Below are 16,894 nucleotides of genomic sequence, written 5' to 3'. Positions count from 1 at the left end.
GGGAATGGGGGGGAGGGGTACCGGGGACAGGCGTATCTTACTCTGGAGGAGTAGCTAATGGGTTTGACTCTCCAACCTTGCAGTGAACAGGCCAATGTTTATCTAAGTATGTAGGGCTTTCAAAAATGTCCATTATTTTTCCATTCCATTTTCCCCAAAACTTTTTGAAGCACTCTTGCATAAAGAAAGACGTATATGTATGGAATCTAAAGAAGAAAGTAAAAGCATCTGTGGAAGGGAATGGGGCAATCAAGTGTTCTAGAACTGACTGGTTCTAGATGGATGCATACCTTTCTGAATATGCTGAAAGCCACCGAATGGCACACTAAAGGTGACTTGTAAGGAATGTGAAATATATTCAATAAACCTGGTGTTTTTGTTTTCATCACGTGAATTCTGAGCTGATAGATATAAGCATCGAGCATTTAGGGGCCCTCTCTTTCACTCACCAAAACTAAAATCTCCTGCCATCGAGCCAACTCCAACCCCTAGCACCCAACCAGGACAGAGTAGAGCTGCCTCATAGGGCTTCCACGGCGGTCAGCTTTAGGGAAACTGACTGCCGCACCTTCCTCTCAGGAAGCATCCAGAGGGCTCAAACACAGCTGAGCAATTTAAGCACTGGGCTACTATTCTTCATAAAAATGCCCTGTTTTTATGTTTTGTACTATTTTCACTGTACACAACTTAGTCTTAGCAGTCTTGTTTGTGTGTGTGTGTGAAGAAACGAGTTGGGGCTTATTCTCCCAGATAACAAGATGTCTTCAGAAATACTGAAATGTACCTTTAAGTGGTGGGCAAAGTTCACTTTGGTCTAACAGGTTTGGAGGCCGGCCGGAGATTCTGCATCTTAAGCAACCCTCCTGGTAGTTCTGACAGAGCACGTCTCACTGAATACACACGTTGGCTGCTATGCTAGTTCATTCAGCGGGGTCTAATAGAATGCCACTGCACTCCTGCGGACTCACAGTGAGGAACGGAGCAGAGTGGCTCGAGGAGCCATCTTTTTCCTTATATGTCCCTGGTGATGAAGAGCATGTGGATAGATCCAACCGGGATGAGACTGTCCCCAATTTAACCATTGCGGTGCTGATGTGCAAGACAAGAAATAATGGATAGGTTCAATTTTAACTAATTAGTATGCTTTGACTTAATTCTGCACACTGAATCACTTTACAAACTAAATATAGAAAAGTTATTATTATGGTCTGGTTTCCAAGCAACCATTTCATTAAGAAAAGCTCCACTTGGGAAAAACATCTGTTTGTCACTTAGGTTTCTTCTGTCATCATATAATTTCATGGCGGAAACCCCACCGTCACTGTGTGCCTTGGGCCGCCTCAGCCGTGAGAAGGTCAGCAGAGGGTATTACCACAGAGGGAGCCATCTGTTTCAATCTGCTGGTCTCTGAGCCTTGTTAGATAAAACGATTCCATTTCCCTAAACAGTCAGATCATTTAAAAAAACATTTCCTTCTGGTTATAAAAGCCATAAATGCTTATACCTTGAAAATATGAAAAATGAAAGGGGAAAGAAGGCACAAAGAAGGGAGAAAAAAAAGAAAAGAAAAATCCCCTGAGATTTGGACACCCTTGTGTTCAATCTCATTTGAAAAAATGGCTTCTACAACTCAAAAGTTATTTAAAGACCACTAGCCTAACATGACTCCATGTGGGTTTACCTTCTTCCAGCTGTACGTAGAATGTTTTCATAATAGGCCAGGGCTGTGGACTGGACACCTGAGTTCAGAGCATTGTAGAGAGATCCAAACATTCTCATAGTGCCTCAGGACAATTGGCAGATAGTAAGGAGAGGTGATGAGGGCTGAGTGTGACGTGACACAGGACCAAAACCAAAAGCCAAACTCACTGCCATCAAGTCAAGGCCGACTTACAGCAACCCTGTAAGACAGGGTGGAACTGCCCTTACGAGTTTCTCAGACTAACCGTTTACCGGAGCAGAAAGCCCCATCTTTCTCTCATAGAGCAGCTGATTGTTTTGAACGGTTTGACCTTGGTTCAACACATAAGCACTAGGCCACCAGGGCTCCTGTGATACACGGGACAGGTGGCGTGAAACTTCCTTACTACATCAGGTAGATGGTCAAAGATCATGGCTTTTCAAAGACAGCAGATTTTTGCTTTTCAATGAACTGTTCAGAGGAGGCTCAACAAGAGAGGGAAGAACTTTGTTTACAGAGGGGCTGCAGGTAGTTAAGAGATCACCCAGCAGCCCTTTCTTTCCTTAGTCCAGAGACATCCCAGAGTACTTCAGATGCACGTTCCTCCCTGCTGCTGCCGTGCTTGGATCTGCTGTTCCCTGGGTCTGGAACACTCTTCCCGCCCATCTTTGCTACATGAGTTCCTAATTACCCATCAGATCTTCCTCTTTCTGATAAGACAGGTGCTCAGAGAACATCTTACACGTATTTGTGTGATTATTTGGTTAATAATCGCCACCATCCATACCTCCTCCATCCACCAACTGTAAACCACAAAAGCAGAGCTCCGGGTGTTTTCCTTGCTGAGGAATCCTCTCTCTGTTCCAAGCAGAGCACTCTCACACACCGTACATGCTTAATCAGTATTTGTTGGCTTAATAAATAACCATTTAAACAACTCAGGGGGAAAATATCAACAGCCAATGGTGAATTTTACAATTCTCTTTCTAGAAGTCCCTATCTAAATAGGTTAATAATAAAGGGAAGCAAGAGTTGGCCATAAAGTGCAAATGCGCTTCTAAAAGAGCCTTCTCCAAAGAGTGCAAACCTAGTCCCAACATGTCCAGACAGATGAACAAGAGAGAAGACCTAATTGGTCTTTGGTGGCTCTATACCTGGGACCTATTCCCTGAGGCTCAATTAATTCCCAGTCTTGTCCTCTCAGGGGACAGCAGAGAAGTCAAGAAGGGAAACCACATGTGAAAGTATAATACCTGATGAACCTGTCAATAAAACTTAGATGCTTGTTTTCACTATTGCCCAAGATCTCCACATGACTACAGAATGGAAAATGGATGCTTCGTGCAGTTAAAATAAAAATTGCATCAGACTTATGATTCAGCAACAAAAGGAATGAACTATGTCAGGGTTAATAAAAAGTATAATTGGGGTTATTAAGTGTGTGAACAGCTTCAGGGATCACCTTCATCACATCTGGTAAGATGAGGAGTTTTGTATTTAAATGAAGGGTAATGCTACTGCTCGCTCTTTATATTAAGAAAAGCAGGAACTCGGTCCTCTTTCCAGCTGCTACCTCAGAGCCATCCCAGTGCTGATTTCTCAGAGAGTAAAGGAATGTTGTCTTTAAAGATCAGCCTCAAGAGGAGCTTGTTATTTCACTCAGGAGCTTTCTCACCTATTTGATCTTCCTTAACTTGTCTTCAAATTCCAACTTTACTAGAGAGGCAGCTCCAGGGTAAAATTTAAATGGATGTACTGCAGGGAAGGTACTTTCTTAATAGTTTGTAAAGCAGACATTTAAGCAGCCTACTCTTTTCCTCAAGGGATCTTACCATTGCCTTCCTCCAGTGACTTCCCCTCTGTGACAGCTAGGCTACATAAAGAGGAGGTGAAGGATCTGAAATGAGCCCTGGAAACCAAGAAACTAACAAGTATTTCACTGGTTAACCTGAAAATATCAAGACCCACTCTTACAGTTCAGTCATAAGAAGACAAGCTGGAAATAGGTAAAGGTGCTGAATAGACAGCTCTTCAAAGGAGAAATTCAGACAACCAATACGCTCATAAAGAGACACCACATGTCATTCATCACCAGGACATGCAAATCACAGCAACAATGAGCTACCACTTCATCCCCACAAGGATGGCTACAATCAGAAAACCAAAATTCAACAGGTGCTGTTGAGGATACGAAGAAATCAGAAACCTAGCCAGCTGCTGTCAAATGGTACACACTGTAAGGAAAAGTCTGCTAGTTCTTCAGGTAATTGTAAGTATAAAATGACCGTACGACCCAGAAATTCTACTCCGGTCAATATACCTAAAAACCTTGAAAGCAGGGACCCCAACAGATACTTGTCTATCAACAGATGAACAGATAAAAAAATGTAGAACAAGGGTCTTCAAAAAGTTCGTGGAACTCAAGTACTCCTTCAATGCAAGAATACTTTCTTCTATTAAATTGGCATTCTATGATACTCACCTTCCTGACACAATCACTGAAGACAAAGCGGTTGCATAAGCAAATGTGATGAAGAAAGCTGATGGTGCCTGGCTATCAAAGATATACCGTCTGGGGTCTTAAAGGCTTGAAGGTAAAAAAGCGCTATCTAGTTCAGAAGCAACAAAACACACATGGAAGAAGCACACCAGCCTGCCCAATCACGAGGTGTCGAAGGGATCAGGTATCAGGCATCATCAGAACAAAAAATCATATCATTGTGAATGAGAGGGGGAGTGCGGAGTGGAGACCCAAAACCTATTTGTAGACCACTGAACATCCCCTTACAGAAGGGTCTCGGGGAGGAGACGAGCCAGTCAGGGTGTGATGTAGCAACAATGAAACATACAACTTTCCTCTAGTTCCTAAATGCTTACCCCCACCCCCCACTATCATGATCCCAATTCTACCTTAAAAATCCGGCTAGACCAGAAGATGTACACTGGTACAGATACAAACTGGAAACTCAGGGAATCCAGGATGGATGATCCCTTCAGGACCAGTGGTGTGAGTGGCTATACTGGGAGGGTGGGTTGGAAAGGGGGAACCGATTATTACAAGGATCTACATATAACCTCCTCCTTGGGGGACGGACAACAGTAAAGTGGGTTAGGGAGACGTCGGACAGTGCAAGATATGATAAAATAATAACTTATAAATTATCTAGGGTTCATTAGGGAGGGGGGAGCGGGAGGGAGGGAAAAAATAAAGAGCTGATGCCAGGAGCTTAGGTGGAGAGCAAATGTTTTGAGAATGGTGAGGGCAATGAATGTACAAATGTGCTTTTCACAATTGATGTATGTATGGATTGTGATAAGAGTTGTATGAGTCCCTAATAAAATAAAATAAAAAGTTCGTAGAAGACAGAATTAAAAAGATAATGGAATTATCCCACAAACATTTTGGAGCACCCTCATAGATCTCTATACAACAGAATACTAAGCAACAATTGAAGAGACAAAAGTACTGACATATGCTACGACATGGATAAAACAAGGAGCTCAAACATAACACTTGTGAGGATGGTGCAGGACCAGGCGATGCTTCTTTTGGTTGTACACAGGGTCAGAACCAATTCGATGGCACCTAAGAACAACGGATGAGACTGACAGCATCCATCACAAAAGACTGCTTATTAGACGATTCTATTTGTGAAACAGAATAGGTAAATCTATAAAAACAGGAATTAGAGAAGTGAGTGCCAGAGATTCAGAGGAGGGGGACTGGAGAGTCACTGCTAATGGGTATGAAATTTCTTTTGGGGATAATGAGACTATCTTAAGTTACATTGTGGTGACTTTTGCACCACTTTCTTTTTTTTTTTCTTTTTGCACCACTTTCTAATTAGGCTAAATACCAGTACATTGTACATTTTAGGTATGTAAATTATATCTCAAGAAAGCTGTTAAAACAATTGGACAGTGTCTATTTTCCAAAACTGTTTTCAGAACCTACTGAAATAGCATATTGCAAGACAAAGATGAGACTCTCTGCTGCCATACAGAACCTTAGCCCTGGAAGCATACAGGGGCAGTTTATACTCTGCGCTAGAGGGTCACTATGAGTTAAAGTTGACTCAGTAGCACTGAGTTTGGCTTGGTTTTGGGGTTAGCATCTGAGACATTCATTAATGCACCTTCGTTAATTAGGCAGTACAGAAACCCAAAGAAACTTTCCCATTTCGAGGACATCAATGCAGATGATAAACTTCACAGGCTTCCCTTCCAGATTTCAATGCCAAGATCCAATTAGATGGTACTTCAAGGGAGAGAATTATTTTCGGTTAGTGGTTTCCCAACGCACCCGAGGTTGAAGTCTGAGAATGAGATAGGGAGCTGAGTCTCTGACAAGTTAAGACTTGCAATCTTGCGCAGATTGAAACTCTGTGAAAACAATTCCAACTTGTATCTAACTTTCCCCTTCTGGGGCTTTCGCTGCCAAAGAGAACTCTGAAAGGAAGAGGGTGGAAGAGTGGATGTGATCTGTTGGGGCATGTCAGCATGTGGAGATTCTCTTCCCCCACAGTGGCCGACTTCACCTCCCAGGTGTTGCTCAGAGTTCATTTGTGTGTGTGTACCTTTTCTTTCGTTGTTCTTCTGTGTGTGTGTGTGTGTGTGTGTGTGTGTGTGTGTGTTTTCCATTTTAAAAATGAGTGTAGTCGTTTTATCTAAGGTTCCCTTCAATGTGGAGAGACTGGGAGAAGAAAGGGTGGCAGTTCAAGCTTAGCCAGAGGCTCCAGGAAAGAGGCTGGTGATCTGCTTCCAGGTCACAACTTGGAGAATCCTGGGGGACACTGTTCCCCTCTACTCTGCACATGCCATGAGTCAGAGTCACCTTGATGCCTGCTAAGGGACCACATGGATCCTTGAAATGCCTTTATCCTCAGGGTTGGTTTCAATGGAAAGTGAGAGGAACGTGCACGAGCTGATCCACAGAGGGCCAATCTGGCTATCATATCATATTTGAAGACTACAACGTACCAGGGGGCTTCAAAACTTTTATGGAAAAATGGAATTAAAGGCTAACAGAATTTTCTCACGAACTTTTTGAAGTCCTTTCAATAGTTACTCATCACTCATTATTGAATCTCCTATTTCAAAGTTCACTGTAAGATCTGCCCAAAACATAGACATGATGGGGCTCTCGAAAACATTTTGGAAAATGGAAGGACTTCCACTTTTTACCTTCTGTACTTCCTTGTCATTTAAAAAAAAAAAGTAAAACGATGACAATACATGGGTTGTAATAATGTTGATACGAGAGTATTCAAGGAACCTAAAAGAAGAGACACTTAATGGTCAATAATCTGTATAGATTAAAGTTTTCTAATTAAAAGCACTCAATTAAAAATAGAGTTCAAAAAAATAAAAATAGAGTTCAGCAATTTGTACAGAACTTGCTGCTGACAGAAGCTGCTGCTGTGTACCTGGTGACAAAGGCTACAAGAACAAAGTCCACGCTCACTTTCCAGCAGGAATAGGAAGAGATGTATAGTCTCTTAAAATTAAAACATTACTCATCCAGGACTTAATTCTCAACATGGTATTGCCTTCCAGGCAGTTATTCCACGTGATGGGCAGGGAACACATACACCAGAAAATCCTCCATCAGGCATTAGTAAATAATGGTTGAAAGAGTTTCATTTCATTGCCCTTTGCTCACTGCCTAGACTTTGAAGTTGGTGGCAAATGACAAAAGAAATCCCAAATATTAAGAAATTAATAAGCAAAAGGTGCATTTTAATTCTCACGTGGAGCATTTAGGCAGCCTAAATAAAGGAAAACTTTGAACTCTCTTTCACTCACTTCCTCTCAAAAGTACAGGCTGCTCAAACTGAGAGTCACCAGGCTCCTCCTGTTCTGCCTCAGTAGGAGTCCCCAGGAGCTAGCCTCCTGGCTTGCCACAGCCCTGGGAGAACTCCGCAAGCCATGTCAGGTGGGAAAGTTCAGCTCCTTCCTTTCTTAATGGAAAATTCGCCTACAGCCTTGATCTTTAAGTGGATGTTACAAACACTGAAAACATCAATTAATTCAAACCTGTCCATCTTAGGATGCAGAGAACAGAAATTACACGTCTACCCCACACGCCTATCACCAAATTAGCTACTAAATGATTAGCACACCAATTAAAATAAATAAAAGCAAACACAACCCACAGTTGTGATTTTTATAGCAGACCCTAGAGGCTAATGAGCTCGATGAGTTAATCAGCTAAGAAGTGTATTCCACACAGCAATGCTGCCACAGTAAATGACGAGCCAGCACTTCCAGAAAACCAGTCCTAAAACACGTCCATGAGAAGCAGCCCCTTGGCAGAATGAGCCTTTCTCGGGCAAAGAACAGGATGGCTAGTTCCCAGACACCTAATGATGCTATTATAGGCATGTCAAGTTCTTATTTCATTGATGTATTGGATTTCCGTTGTCAGCTGGCTCCTGAGCAGGACACAACGCCCCCAGGCTTTAAACTTGTGCTTTCGGAAACCTCTCAAAACCCCTCTCTTGTTGGAGTCTCTGTTCTCGGCAGTTTTGCTACGTTTGAGCCCATTGTTGCAGCCACTGTAGTGAGCCATCTCATTCAGGATTTGGGGAGTATAAACAAAGGGCCTTCTGTGTAAAGAAGGGTTCCCCAGGGTCAGGTTTTCATCTCTATGTCCCTCTATCCCATCTCTTTTCCCCCTACGCCAGCGGTTCTCAACCTTCCTAATGCCACAACCCTTTAATGCAGTTCCTTATGTTGTGGTGACCCTGCACCATAAAATTATTTTTGTTGCTACTTCATAACTGTCATTTTGCTACTGTTATGAATCGGGTGACCCCTGGGAAAGGGTCATTCGACCTCCAAAGGGTTGCGACCCAGAGGTTGAGAACCCCTGCTCTACACACTCTTCTGCCCCGACTGCTGTGTCTGTATATTAAGAACCAGCTGATGGGGACAAGCGCGTGCCTCTGTGCTCATAGGGAAACACGCTGTGATATTCACCTAATCTGCTGTCAATTTGAGGATTAAAAGTGTAGGGTGGGATCTGGGCTATCAATCTGGAGTTAGCCAATTAGACTTCTGGGGCCATGGCCTTCTCCTGAGAATTCTGGGAAATCTGGTACTTCCTTCTTGGAGGTGGAAGAAGTCTCTCTCTGCTACTCCCTGGGAGACACTGAAGACAAGCCACATGGACGCAATCAGACCTCGGAAACTGGAGAAGCCACAGAGAGACCTCTACCAGCGCTGAGATGTTTCCAATGACACTAGATCCAAAGATTTTCTACCCACTGGCCTGTGATCTTCTGTATTCAGGGTCATTGCATGTGTTTTTTGAGTCTGAAGAGGGCTTTATATATTGATATCGGAAATATGGGCTACTATCGGACTTATGGACTTGATCTGGACTGGGCTGGGATGTTTTCTCAATGTTCAGTTGCTCTTGTATATAAATCTCTTTCTTATACACATATGTGTGTCCATGGATTTGTTTCTCTAGTCTACCCAAACTAACACACATGCCATTGGAGGGTAACAGAATGCATCTGATGTGGAAGACTGCATATATTGAAGCCAGTTTATGCTTCAGCCCTCCCCACATCTATGTTCTTCACTATGGGACTTGGCAGTTTGTCCCACTAAAAGGGGGGTTTATTTTTTGCTCCTTGACTTTTGGGGTTCAGCCACATGGCTTGGGTTTAGCCAACAGAATGAGACACTAGTGACAGGACAGAAGGGGTCCCACAGTGAGCTCTTACTCTCGCATACTTCTGCCATCACTGTGAGCAAAGCGTGCCTTGGTGGGCCATTGGGCCAGAAATGATTGGAAACATGTACATCAGAGCCACTATGGTCACCCCCAGTCTCACAGTAGGGACCAGAGCTGATCAGCTGAATCAGCTGGATCAGCTGAACCTCAACTGGTCTAGAGAGAGATGAATAATAATAAATGATTGGTGTTCTTAGCTATTTAAACCTCACAAAGATTCTTGAGCAATAGGAATGAAGATCCCATTTTATCTTGGACACTAATTAACATGGGGAAATGTTGAAAGTGTTCCTCAAGGCTGTCATGAAAAAAGGCGGCAGCTGGCCACACTCATTCCTTGAATGGCTGGTAGTCTTTGCCTTTAGCCATTGCCGATTGGAATGTCCAGTGTACATCAAGCCTGAGGTCCTAGACTAGTGTCTCGATAGATTTACCTATTCTGAATGTTGCATACAAATGGGACTGTATTCTACAGTATTTTCTCTCAGGTTTCTTCCACTTAGCATTAACATTTTCAATGTTCATCTATGATGCAGCATATAAATATATATTCACATACATGTAATATAGATATACATATATATATCAGTACCTCATTCTCTTTTATAGCCAAATAATAATCCATTATATGGATTACCACAATTTGCTTCTCTGTTCACCAGCTGATTGATGGACATCTGTGTTACTTCCACCTTTTGGCTCCACTGGCTAATGCGGCAACGGCTATTCACATACAAGTTTTCAAGGAAACCTGTATTTCCATTTCTCTTAGCTCTGCCCAGAGGTGTTGGAGCCTTTGGGCTAAGTGGTAACTCTGCATTGATCTTTCTTGAGAAACTTTCAGGCTATTTTCCAAAGTGCCGGTACCTTTTTACAGTCCTCTTTAGCCACCTTTAAACAGGTAAGGAGATGAAAGCTGAGATGAATTCAGGGACCTCACCTGAGAAGTGAGGGAGTGAGGTTGTGTTCACAGGTAGCCTGACTCCAGAGCCCAAGTTCTCACCCTTCACTACACGGATGGCGCCAAAAGAGTTGATTCTGATCTTCTCATCATGTTGACTTCTCACTTTCTTGGGAAGGCTGACTAGCTTTCTACACCCCTTTACATGAAGCCTGGTCTACATCTAATTTCAGGAATTAATAGAGATGTGGAAAACACTAGAGAATCACAAAAGGGAATTAAAATTATTGCCAAAAATGTTAATAAAGAAATATTAAGAAGGAGCCCTGGTGGAGGAATGGCTAAGCATCTGGCTGCTAATAGAAATATTAAGTGCATAAGATTCTTTTAGCTTGAAGAGTGGGCGAAGGTATATAACAGCAACAGTTAAGTCCACAAAGGATCTGTGCAAAGAGAGCTTCTAGATAAGTTATTCTTTATCTCCTTGTATTAGAGAAAACGGGATTTAATTCATGGAATACTAAATAAGCATAAGCAATGACTTCTTCATCATTATGAGACACTCAAACTATAGAGATCCTTACCTTTTAAGATTATTATTATTATATTATGAATCAAAGCAAGTCCCAGTTAGGAGTCAGGAGGATAGGCCAGAAATCATGCTAGACGTAAGACTATTTTTACACATAAATTATATAAAGTTTTAGTCCATAGACCCTAACCAGAACTAACTCACCTTGAATAGCAGACAGATATACAAAGGTATCTTCATGCTCCAAGTTCTCCAAGAATATCTGGAATCACAAAATACAACAGTGATATGATTCACAAAGGGAAAGTAAGATTTAAGAAATCCTTTCTGTCAGCTTCAAAAGAGTGAATATTTTTCCTCTTTATCTTGGCTAGATATTTGTCAAACTTCGATGCTTCTGGAGAAAACCATATATACAAGGGGGCTTCAAAAAGTTTGTTGAAAAATGGAGTGAAAAAATAATGGAACTTCCTTGAAAAAGCCTCATTTAAAAAAAAAATAGACAACATAGGGTAGGGCTTAGGAAGCGATATTTCTTAAAGTAATCAAGGGTACCCCAACAGCAGATATGGAAAGTATCTGGGAGAACAATCAGGAACATGTTTCCATTGCAGCCCATGGGAGGTAACATCCTATACCTGACAAGACAGACTGTAGGCTGTGGCACACAGAAGGCAAGGTGTGGGGTCATGTACAACGGATATTATATGTGCTATAATTTGATTCTTTATTCTTCTATTCAAGAAAGCATACAGAAATGCAAATGAGAGGCAGAGATTTTACTATTGTGATAACCTCAGATCGGTTCTCTTTCTTTTCTGTTCGAATCTTTTATAAATTTCAGCACTCCAGTTAACACGAGTAACAAATTACTGTCAAAGCATCTCATAGTTCCAGGACCCGGCAAGGTGTGTCACCTTGAGCGGGTACTGTTTATCCAGCAGTCTTAGTTACAAGTCAGGGTTAGGTTCTAACATGAGGGCCAGAGAAAGACAGTGCCCATGTTCCTGCTTTTTGTTTAGTGTCCAGGGGAAGACAGGGATGTCTGCTCCATATGTAATACCATGTCCTTTGCTGCCTCCATGATTCCTGCTATGAAGTGTTGCTGCGAGTCGCCTCATCTTAAGTATGTGAAGGAGAGATAGGAGGATGGCCAAGTTGGAGGAGTGGGACTCGGGATGAAGCTTTGGGGAGCTTCAAACATGATTCATAGCACTGATCATCTAGACAGATGTATGAGGGAATATTTTTCATGATCACGCCAAGGAAATACAAAATTCAATGACAGCAATTCTTGGCATATTTCATACCTCAGTCTTCCCATCTATAAAATGAAATACTATCCATTTTGCCATTGTTGGGAGATTAGAGAAAACATCCATAGGGTATAATAAGGTCTGGCTCTGTAACAGCAGAAATTGATTCTAATACTTAAGCTCCTATTTTTTTTCAATCAGAATTATACTTCTTAGTCTAACAGCCAAAGCATAAGAAAGAACTAATAATGAAGACAGCAAACATTCCTAAGGTGCTCATTATGGGCCTATAATTAGTGTTTTTAGATGGACTACTTCATTTTAAATCTTTCAACATAAAGCAGGCCCCTATTATTAGCTTGACTCTACAGATGTAGAAATTGAGGCCCAGAAAGTATAAGTGACTTGTACAAGAAATTGATCTGGAGTTTGATCCCAGGTAGTCATCACGAGACCTCTTAATCTCAAACACACGTGATCAGGACAATTCCCATAAAAGGAAAAAGATCCCTACGTACACATATATATTGCTCCACATAATCACACAATTTAAAGGATAGTTTTTTCACTGGTATTGGGGGAAGGAGAGACAACAAGCCCCATTCTGCCCAATACCTCTTGGAGAAGAGGTCCTGAGAAAAATAAGTCAACAGGGGACCTATTTACCACAAAAGTGTCCAGGGTAAGTCAACAAATATTGCTGTTAGTGTTCCAGCCCATACATGCATGGGCTGTGTCAAGCAAAATGTGTCTAAACATGTCTCTGTGACCAACGGGTGGCTGCAGACAAATTTCTTAGTCATAAGCGTGCCTTAGTTTCATTAGTGTGCCTTCTGAAAAAAAAGATCCAATCATAACCGTGGTTTCCGAAGGGATCTGCAGGGTCAGTAAGATTCAAGGCAGAGAGGTCAGTTCAGAGGATATGGCAGCTCGTTTCTGGAATTCCAAAGGGGTAATCTTGACAGATTTGTCTCGAAGTACATAGAAAAATCAAAGGGGCTCATTAAGATCATGGAAAACTGCGACGATGACAAAGAAGCCAGGAGAGTTGTGGCAAGGTATTCTTTTCAATTATAACAAGGGGAGTAGGGGCAGGTCTATGAGAATTTCCTTAGGAATCTCACCCCATCCATCCTACAGCCTTGATCTTCGGGCATCATTTTGTTCCCCAAACCCAAAGAACAATGAAAAGGAACATGGTTTGGATCTTTCAAAGATGCTTCCAACTGCTTGTTCTGAAGTGATATAATAACCAGAACCAGTGAAAAAGACACAATCGCAGGGCTAGAGAGACAGAAGCACCTCCTGTAGAAGGGTATGTACAGACCTACATGGCAGATGTGTGGAGAAACAATAACTTCCCACTTTTATATTTTGTTTCTGAAAGGTTTCTGTGGTTCTGGAGCAGTGCTTTCTGACTCCCCTCATGCTTTCTCAGATGCCTAGACTGTCTCATTCCCTTTCTCTCCTCTGTTCACACTTGACCAGTCTGTCAAGGTCATGCCAAGATCTCAGGCTCTCCTTTGCCTATCCGTAGCATTTATTTTCCATAGAAATTCTGGCACTCGACACAAAGGATGTACGAATGGATTGTGATAAGATTTGTATGAGCCCCCAATAAAATGATTTTTTTAAAAAAGAAAGAAATTCTGGCACTCATGCTTAATGGAGTAATTTCATGTGGCTTTCTTTCCTGGGTCAAACTCTTGCCTCTTCAGAAAAATTACACATGACTTGAAGGCAGTCTGGGACTTTGGTTGACACAGTCAGGGCCCTCTATAAATACTTCAATGGATACACCTTGAAAGCTGCCCCACCCTGAGCACATGAGGTTTTTACAGGGCATCCTACTTACCTTGAGAAGCTTCTCTTTTATCTCAAGGATGTTTCCTTCTCTCTGCTCTATCCAGTGAGAAAGCGTTCTCAGAGCAGCAGCGCGGGTTGGAATCTGAGGATCGTAAGCTGATAAAAGAACCTCCTGGAGCTCCTCTGAGGGGATACATTGAGATCTCTGGCCCACAGTGGTGCTTGCTTTGCTGGCTTCCTGAGGAATGAGTGGGGCATGAGCAGGTTTTCGGCCTGCTTGGTGGCTAGAGTTCGCACTGCTTTGCTGTTGCTCCAAGTGGCTCCTCGCAACATCAGTGGACCTCTCCTGGTTGGTTTCTATTTTCCCTTCTGGATCTTTTTTGTTCAGGGTACTCTGGGCAGCCACATTGACAGCCTCCGTGGAAAAGGCTCCATGGGTAGCAATGGTGATGCGCAGGTCATCAGCAAGCTCTTGGATGACAGGGTCAGGGTAGGTGGTGGAGACCTTCTCTAGCAGAGGCAGCAACTGCTTCAGGATGGCAAAATCGCTGGACTTCAACTACAGAATAAAGTTCAATAGGGCACATCTACGTTAACAACATTCATAGTCATGGGACCTGGGCACAAGGAAACATGTTCTCCATGAAAAGTGCAGCGAGCAACTCTTGTTGCTGGTGTGATCTAAGTGCACAGCCTGGGAGGAGTATTTAGTAGGCATCGCTGAGTGGTGCATACAGCTAGCTCATTTGGCTGCTAACCCAAAGGTTGGTGGTTCAAGTCCATTCAGAGGCACCTTGCAAGAAAGGTCTGGTAACCTACTTCCAAAAAATTTTCCGGTAAAGTCCCTATGGAAGACAGTCCTCCTTTGACACATATAAGGTCATTATAACTTGGAAATCCTCCAGAGCAACCAGTGAGCACTCAAGCACTTGTGATGAGGTATCCAAAACCAAACTCACTACCATCCAGCTGAGTCTGACTCATGGTGACCCTTTTCGGGGGTTCTGAGGCTGTAAATCTGGGGCCAGACAGTCTCAGCTTTCTCCCTAGAAGTGGCTGGTGTGTTTTAACTGCTGACCTTGTTGTTCTGAACCCTTCCTGTGTCCAGGCATTTTTCTAAGTGAACAACCCACACACTCATTCACACCCACATCCCTGTGCGATAGTTACTATGATTTATATTTTTATCCACAAGGAGAAATGGTAGCACAGAACAGTTCCGTAACGTGTGACCGTCACACAACCAGAAGATGCTAAGACAAGAACTTAAGAAGTCTGGCTCCAGAGTCCACATTCCCACTTAACAAGGTCTCACTTGAGCTAAGCGACCTAAGGTGTCTGGCTAGCCTTCAGAGCTACCTACCGTAGGTCTGGGAGGGACGACAAGGGCCACTGGCAGAGGGGATTTCTCTTACCAAATGGGAATGAAAACTGCCCACGATCTTATTCTCTAAGGAAGCAATGCTCCACTATCGCCACTTGGCTCCCTCAGCAAGGGGCGCGTGATCCCAGGGAAGGGGCAAGAACCAGTGGTGATGCATTCTGTGTGACAATCCTGGAGCAGTATCCTAGGAGGCTCTGTGAAGCCCTGGAATTGGAAAACTTCGGGGGTGTTAAATTCTTTTCAGAACAAGGCAGGCCATGTATTATATAATCAACCATGTGCTTAGGACCTATACAATGGGCTTTCATATTACACTCTACACCCACAGAACTGCTTGTGGCCACTTGCTCCACGTGCCCCCCAAGTACATGAAAGCTTGCAGTATGCATTTCATCTGTAGCTACAGCATCTTACCACACCCCGCACCTTTCAGAGTTCTTTGTTTACATTACTATAAATAATGCACACTTGATATAAGGTAGAACGCCTGGCCTTCTGGCATGTTAGTTTATCCTAGAAGTATAAAACAATTGACCATCCTGACAATACTGTATCTTAAGGGGAGAGAGACTATCTAGGCTAAAGGTAACATGCTCTTTAAGAAAAAGGTCAGTGAGCAACACATTTTAGGATACTTTTGCTACTGTTGTCATGCCAAATTTTATTCAGTGTAGTTTGATGGCCTTTAATTTTTTTATCTTCAAGCATCTGGAATGAGAATACCTATTTTTATCTTTGGTCTGCATAGCCCCTCTTTCATTTCTTCAATTATCTTGTAAAACAATCATCTTTTCTTGCTCATTTCAAACTTCTTAGTCATTACTGAAGATATGGGCGTTATAGCAAAGTGTGGTGAAGAAACTAGATGGTGTATGGCTATCAGAAAGAACAGCATATGGGGTCTTAAAGAACTGTTTTCAAACAAGCAGCTATCACCAAGTAAGGTGTCAACTAAGTCCACATGACAGAAACACATCAGCCTGTGTGATCCAAGGACTGTAAATAATACACTCCAATCTAAAGGAGGAAAGGGTATCAGACCTAAAGTTGTGATCACCTGGTTTGCAGGTTATGGATGACAATGGAAGCCCAAAGCCACAGATAAAGCCTCCAGTGAATCCCCTCTATCATGTTTGAGGGACATGAATAGCCCTGTTAGCAGACAGAGAACACTGTAAAGTCAATTATGACAGCAGACACAGTTAAGTTAAAATGTAATATTGTATCATTTGACCTTCCCTTTGAACCATTTTTAAGCTATTTTGTTAAAAAAAAAAAAAGTGAGGGGGAAATACACAGATTGAGCCCTTGGTGAGTCCCCTATGAGCATGGGCCAGGGCTGCACATAGCCTTGGTGTCACACACAATGCATTAAAAAGTGAATTGTTGCTGGTGCAGTTAGGTTAAAATTTAGCACCCTATCATTTCATCTCCCTTAAAATCCAGTTAAGTTTGCTCAAATTTTTAATATTTACTGCTTTCTTTTCTATTAAGATTTTTATCTGTTTTACTTTATTATTGTTGCTAGTGGGGTTTGTTTTTTTTTTTCATTTTTAATGTTTTTCTGCATATGAAATCCAGGATAGG

The 16,894-nt window shown here is 42.4% G+C and overlaps 1 protein-coding gene across 1 annotated transcript in view; it reads right to left on the bottom strand.

Annotated features, from left to right (window-relative positions):
* The window catches only part of TANGO6 (transport and golgi organization 6 homolog), a gene marked incomplete at its 5' end in the record, with an annotated part of 202,259 nt that overhangs the window by 114,251 nt on the left and 71,114 nt on the right, over window positions 1-16,894 (bottom strand). The window contains 2 exons of the mRNA XM_045293918.1: window positions 11,066-11,123; window positions 13,973-14,482. Coding sequence (XP_045149853.1) covers window positions 11,066-11,123; window positions 13,973-14,482 — 568 coding nt within the window. The remainder of the gene's footprint in view (window positions 1-11,065; window positions 11,124-13,972; window positions 14,483-16,894) is intronic.

Source organism: Echinops telfairi, unplaced genomic scaffold, assembly GCF_000313985.2.
Source record: "Echinops telfairi isolate 266 unplaced genomic scaffold, ASM31398v2 ScPeMD7_2291;HRSCAF=2852, whole genome shotgun sequence".
Classification (NCBI taxonomy): domain Eukaryota; kingdom Metazoa; phylum Chordata; class Mammalia; order Afrosoricida; family Tenrecidae; genus Echinops; species Echinops telfairi.
This window is presented reverse-complemented; position numbering and strand designations above follow the sequence as displayed.